General features: G+C 35.3%; 1 protein-coding gene across 1 annotated transcript; it reads left to right on the top strand.

Annotated features, from left to right (window-relative positions):
* The first annotated feature begins 909 nt into the window (after positions 1-909).
* Positions 910-5,402, top strand: LOC117616628 (COP9 signalosome complex subunit 8-like). The gene is made up of 5 exons (XM_034346040.1): positions 910-1,060; positions 1,158-1,237; positions 1,547-1,728; positions 4,014-4,121; positions 4,995-5,402. Exons 1-5 carry the CDS (start codon positions 935-937, stop codon positions 5,132-5,134), a joined length of 636 nt encoding a protein of 211 aa, XP_034201931.1. The 5' UTR covers positions 910-934; the 3' UTR covers positions 5,135-5,402.
* The last annotated feature ends 598 nt before the right edge of the window (positions 5,403-6,000 follow it).

Here is a 6,000-nt window from a genome sequence, read left to right as displayed (position 1 = left end):
AGAAGAATCAGGGTTGAATTTGCAAGCTTTGACATTGTTATTACAACGTTAAGGTCCACTTTGGTCGATAATATTGTAATAGCCTAATTTACAATAAAAAGGATCTCAATTACAATATTCAAGAATTGTTGGACCTTGAATAAGTAAAATTGCTTCTTCTTCTTGTAAAAACAAGAGTTTACAACCTTATAGACCCATGTTACATCGTTTGGGACATGAGTGTTCCCAAACATTGTAAAGTTTATCCATAATCTTGTAAAACCATGAGTTTTGAAATTGCCAATCAGGTAGTCGATTTTTCGCAAATTGGAATGGTAATTACGTATTATATGCTTGTTGATTGCCAACTTGACGACGCTGAGCAAAAGAAAAATAGGCAATTGATGGGTATCGATTTGATAGTCGATAAGTATCGATTCGGCAATTGATGGTAAAGCATTCTTTTTTGTATCAAAGGCAAGTGCTAACTTGTGAAAATCTAATACTTTGTAATTTTATTTATGTCAATCCATATGACCTAATACTTTATATTTGTTATAACTTGTATTTATTTTACCTTTAATCAATTCAAATGTTTCTTTTGGTAAAATCAACTTGTATATATAATATTTTAAACTAAAAATTAACTTGATAAAATCCATGTTCTTTGATTGTAAATTATTTGTTGAAATAACGTTTATATTTATATTTTTATACTTTATGCACATAAAATTGTAAATGAATGGGAGATATATTTGTATAAATAGTAATCAAAATAAAGATAAGATGTTATCTTGATTACTTAAACTTGAAATGTAATATCACTACAAATAAATAAAAAGTTGACATGTAAAAAAAAATAAAAAATAAAATCTCTAAATTTAAGTATTGAGGTGAAGAAGTACAGGATTAAATAGAAAATCTCTAAATTTGTCATTCATAAATTTTGAACTTTATGCTACACAGCAACAAAATACAGAGAGCAAACAAAGCAGCCATGGATTTCTCTCTCCTATCAGAGGCCTTGACCTCCAAATCGTATGAAAAGGTCGCCGATATCTGTGACGAGCACATGCTTCAGGTTTGATTTGGGTTTCACTCCATAAAGAAAAAGTTCAAAATTTCTGTTTATATTCTCACTCGCTTCTCTGTCTTTGTCTCTCTCTCTGATCGTACAGGTCGCAGCCGAGGGCGTTGCTTTTCAGGACGACTGGCCTTACGCCATTCATCTTCTCGGTCACATTTACGCTGGTGATATGTGTGTTTTTTTTTTCCTCTCTATTTTTGTTTCATTTTAAATATTATGATTTACTCTTTTTTAATTATTCTTGCTCCCCAACCCTATACCTCTATTTTAGCTTAATCTGCCATATCTTTTTTCCTGATGATGGTTTGAAGAGTAAAATATTGCTTTGCCATTCCGGGTTTTGATGAGATTTTCTGTTGCAATTTTGCATTTTATTGTTAATGTTGTTTTGCTATTTGGGGCATTCCGTGTTAAATCTGATTTCGTTATTTTTGTTCTACATTTATTTAGAATTTGATCTGTCGGGTGGTAAATATGCAGTAATAGTATGCGGTTTCTTTGGAAATCAATGCCTGCCACTCTCAAAGAGGGCAATCCAGAAGTCATTGCTGCTTGGAAAATTGGCCAGAAGTTGTGGATGCGAGACTATGGGGGTGTGTATGAAGCTATTTGTGGGTATGATTGGAGTCAGGAAGCTCAAGGTCTTGTTGCAGCCTTTTCAGGCAAGTTTTTCTAGATCACAAAACAGTATTGTCTATGTTTTGTACATGTATGATAATATGGTTTTTAGATTTATGAAAAATATATCCACTCCAGTCAAAAGAGTGATGTTGTTCAATAGTCAAAGAATGCTGAAGAATTGATTGTTATAGAAAGTACACCGTAGATCATTGGTAAACATTACTTAACATTAAACATCAGTAACATTAAACATCAGCCTTTTACGCCTATGCAATTCACAATCTTCTAAATTTGTTTATTTATTTCATTTATCTTGGAAGTACTAAAAAAAAAGCGTAGGGCTAGGCCGCTAAAGTGGGTTTAATAAGCCGATTTATAGCTAGCATGTTTTTGCAAGCTTTACAAAGTTGGAATATGTCAATACCTATCATGCCCGAGTATTTGTAGGCGGTCCAAGGATTTGTTGAGAAGGAGCAAGGCTCAACATTTATTCATTAAGGTCAAGAGCTCCTAAAAGTCTATCATACTGTAAATTGATATATGAGTTATGAGCATTAGGTTCACCTCCATTAGAAGAGGGTCACTTTTTCTTTAATCTTTTTACAATGTGTGCCCTGTTGAAGAAAGCTTGAGGATAAGTAGTAGGAAACTTTAAAGCTAGATTAGAAGGGAAATCTTGAAATTTTAGGTGCACACAGTTGAGGACCATGCCAGTCATAATACTGTCGTGTCTATGTGCCAGTTATAATACTGGAAATTTAGTGGTACTGTGCCTCTCTGCTTTGTGGGGGGTTGGGGAGATACTTTAATCCTATCCAAGGACTTAACATATCTGGCTGTCATGCTCTCAAATACAGGAATTTGATTTTGATTGGATGGCCATTTAGTTTTAATGATTTATTCCCAGTCCCCCAATCAAAAATCATTCAAGAACAAGGCGGTAACTTCTTTCCCTATCTTTTCCCTGCTGTCTCTCTCCTCTCCGTCGCTCTCTTTTCTCTGTCACTCTCTGTATTCTTTGTTACTCTTTCTCTCTCTCTCTCTCTCTCTCTGCCGCCACCACCTCTCTCCCCCACCCCCCTCTTTTCTGCTTTTTTTCCTTTTATTCGTCCCGGTTTCACCACAAAACCAACCGAACCGAGCCGATTTCTCAGCGAACTGAACCCTTCAGTTGTTGTGAACGTATTGGTCGTTGCATATAATGATTCTAAGAAGGAAATACTAAAGAACAAGCGCAATCTGACTTAAGACACAAGTTGTCAAATTAAAGATTTCAAAAGACAATAATTAGTGTTTGATTGTGCTACTTAACCGGAGATAGAAAAGTCTACTGAATGGTGCGTTTCTGTTGGTTTGTGTAAGGGCTTCACTGCTTTAGTCTTACTTTTTTGGTATCCTGTCGTGTGGTTCTTTGGTAGGAATCATAGTTTAGTAAATTGTACCACCCAAGCCCATAGTCTGACTTCAAATATCATTGGTTGTCTGTCTTATCTTTCAACTTTTATACATATTGAAAGCTGGTGTGGCCAAGATTGGATTATCTTCTGTTTTGCTAACCTTGCACAATTAAGGGGATGGTCTCCTGATTGCACATAAAAAGTATAAGTATGTTATGATTGTCTACTGAGAGGTGTTTATTTACAAACTTCTCTCTATATTTTTCAACTCACTAAGAGTTCCTTTTATCCATTATCTAGCACTTCGTTAATTGAATTGTCATATGCCAAGCCTTTCATGTCTTCAATGTTACTAGAATTAATTAGGTGATATCATTGTTGCCTGTTCTAGTTCCTTCTGTAAGGTTCTTTCCAAAGCACAACGTTGTTGATGCTTAATAAAGTGCTATCTTTCAAGATGAAGACCTTCATGCTGTCTTTAGTATTTTTTTTTTTTTAAAATTATGTCTCTGGGATGATGATTTAGCTGTTCAAGCCATCGGACAGTCAGGATGAGGTTTATTTCATTGTGTCTTTATACAGTTCCTTTATTGATCTAGGAGTGGGAAGTGACAGTATTTACTCTTGTTTCAGTGGAGAAATATGTCTAAGCACTTTCCAATCTGGACCCAATTGTCCAGTTCAATATATCATGTCATGCTTATAAGTTCTATGTGGATGATTTGCATAACATAATCTACACTTGAAACTTTAGCTGAATTGAAAATATAAACATCTCTATAGTTTTGTGATAATTGTTGATTAGGGGATCAACACTCAAATAACTCTGTTTCCTTCTTTTTCTGGTGTTTAAGGGAGCTTGTAGAGTACTAATTCTTATGTTTTATGCACTTTTTGCCATCATTAATTGTCTTCTGAACTTCTTGCAGATCTTTACACAAAGAATATGTTTCAGCTCCTGCAGTCTGCCTATTCTACAATAAGCATCCAAGACACAGCTCTCTTCCTTGGAATGAGCGAGGATGATGCCACAACTTGTAAGCTTCTGTTTTCACTATTGTATATGTTCCAAATTGCTCTGGGGGTTAAGTTTCTTTTCTGAAAAAATGAAAAACAAAAATCTTAATGCTTTCCCCCGATAGTAACCCTATTTTGTTGCTCTGCACATTAAGAAGATAGGGAATTGCCCAAAAAAATCAAAAAACCAAAATCTTTTTTGTCTATGAGAAAAGATAGTAGATGTATCATTGGGAAATTAACCATGTTACAGTTGGAGGTATGGCCTTTTTGAAGTATATTCGTCCTGAATAAGTAGATTCTCTGTAAAAAGGCTCCGCTGCTTTAGGAGGGGTAATTTTTTAGATTTACAAACATAGGAATTTATTATCCAGTATGATAAACCAGTTGAAAAGTCACTAAGAAGCGTCAATGGATGATTGGAAAAAGATTAAAGGCAGCTTTGGTGTAATTTTGTTCCTACCTAATCATATTGTCTTGAATGAGCCCTAGCTGTCATATTAGAGTGGCAAGTAAATGTCTATGTTACGGTGGATTTGGGTGTTCTGTTCATACTGTTGGTCCAATTAAAATATAAGAAGAAAGGTGTACCTGCCTACATTTCGGAGAATTTGGATGTAAAATCTGGGAGAACTTCAGGAACCTTGATTAACTACATTTTTTCATTGCCTTTTCTTATATTCCCTTTATAAAACAGTTTTTTTCGCTTTGAAGGTTACCAAGTCTTCGATGACTGGACTTGATGACGACGCTGCTTGTCATCAATAATGACTTATTTCCTTAATAAAAAAGAAAATAATATTTTATTATTTTTTCCATTAATTGCATACTTATGCTTTTAGGCCTGTTATCATTTATGTTGCAAATTCTTGAGATTTGGTTGTCATATGCAGTTGTACAACAGCAAGGTTGGGCTGTGGACCCTGCTTCTCAAATGGTTACCGTGAAGAAGCAGCCCATTGTTACAGAGCAGAAACTGGATGCCAGTAAATTGCAGAACTTGACAGAATATGTATTCCATCTAGAGCATTGAAGTAGCTTTTAAGAACCTGAGCTGTGAATTGTCTTTTCAATCAGCTGCATACTTAGATCATGTTTAGAAGAGTAAACAGGATCTCAGATTTTGTATTTATGCAACACTAAGGGTTCCGAAAAAGTAAATTGCACAAACAAGTTGAGAACATCATGATGTTATCTTTGTGTAGCCAAACCCTGATTGCATGCATCTCTTACAAGGTCAAGTCTTTTGTAGTCTAGAGGGGAGGAAACCTGTTTTAGCAAGTAAAGATTTGTTCTTCTAATTGCCTTGTTTTCATGTAGTATGCTTTCACACCTGCCCTCAAATTTACTACTTTTTAGACATGTTATCTTTTATTTTGCACGACGGAGACTGAGCTCACCGATTACTCGGATACCTGGGATTGGTACCGGATGGCTAACTCTTTGAGGAGGAAATTGCGATGTATGCATTACCATTGTTATGTAATCTTTTAAAAAATTTGCAGCAATTGGCAGAATTCACAGCTTGGTCGTAGAATGGATTGGTTCATCGTTTACGCTATTATATTGCCTTTTGATCCAAATTCAACACGCCTGCCTGCTTGCTTGGGGAGATTTACAATTCTTTCTAACACGGTTTGGTAATTACGAGCCTCCCACGTGGCATGTTTTAACTGGATGACATATAACTCGGGATGCCACGTTGCAACGTCCCGGAGCTTTAAAAGGTTTAATTGCTTCCCAAGAAACCCTTTATGATACGATTACTAATCACATATCATTAACTTAACAGCTGAGGTTAATTACAATAATAATTAATTAGTCTAACAACAAAAAGGAAGTTAAATTGATCAGATGCTCCTCTTCCTCTTTCTCTTATTTTCCTTTGCTGCGACAATG

This window comes from Prunus dulcis, chromosome 1 (genome assembly GCF_902201215.1).
Source record: "Prunus dulcis chromosome 1, ALMONDv2, whole genome shotgun sequence".
NCBI classification, from domain to species: Eukaryota; Viridiplantae; Streptophyta; class Magnoliopsida; order Rosales; family Rosaceae; genus Prunus; species Prunus dulcis.
This window is presented reverse-complemented; position numbering and strand designations above follow the sequence as displayed.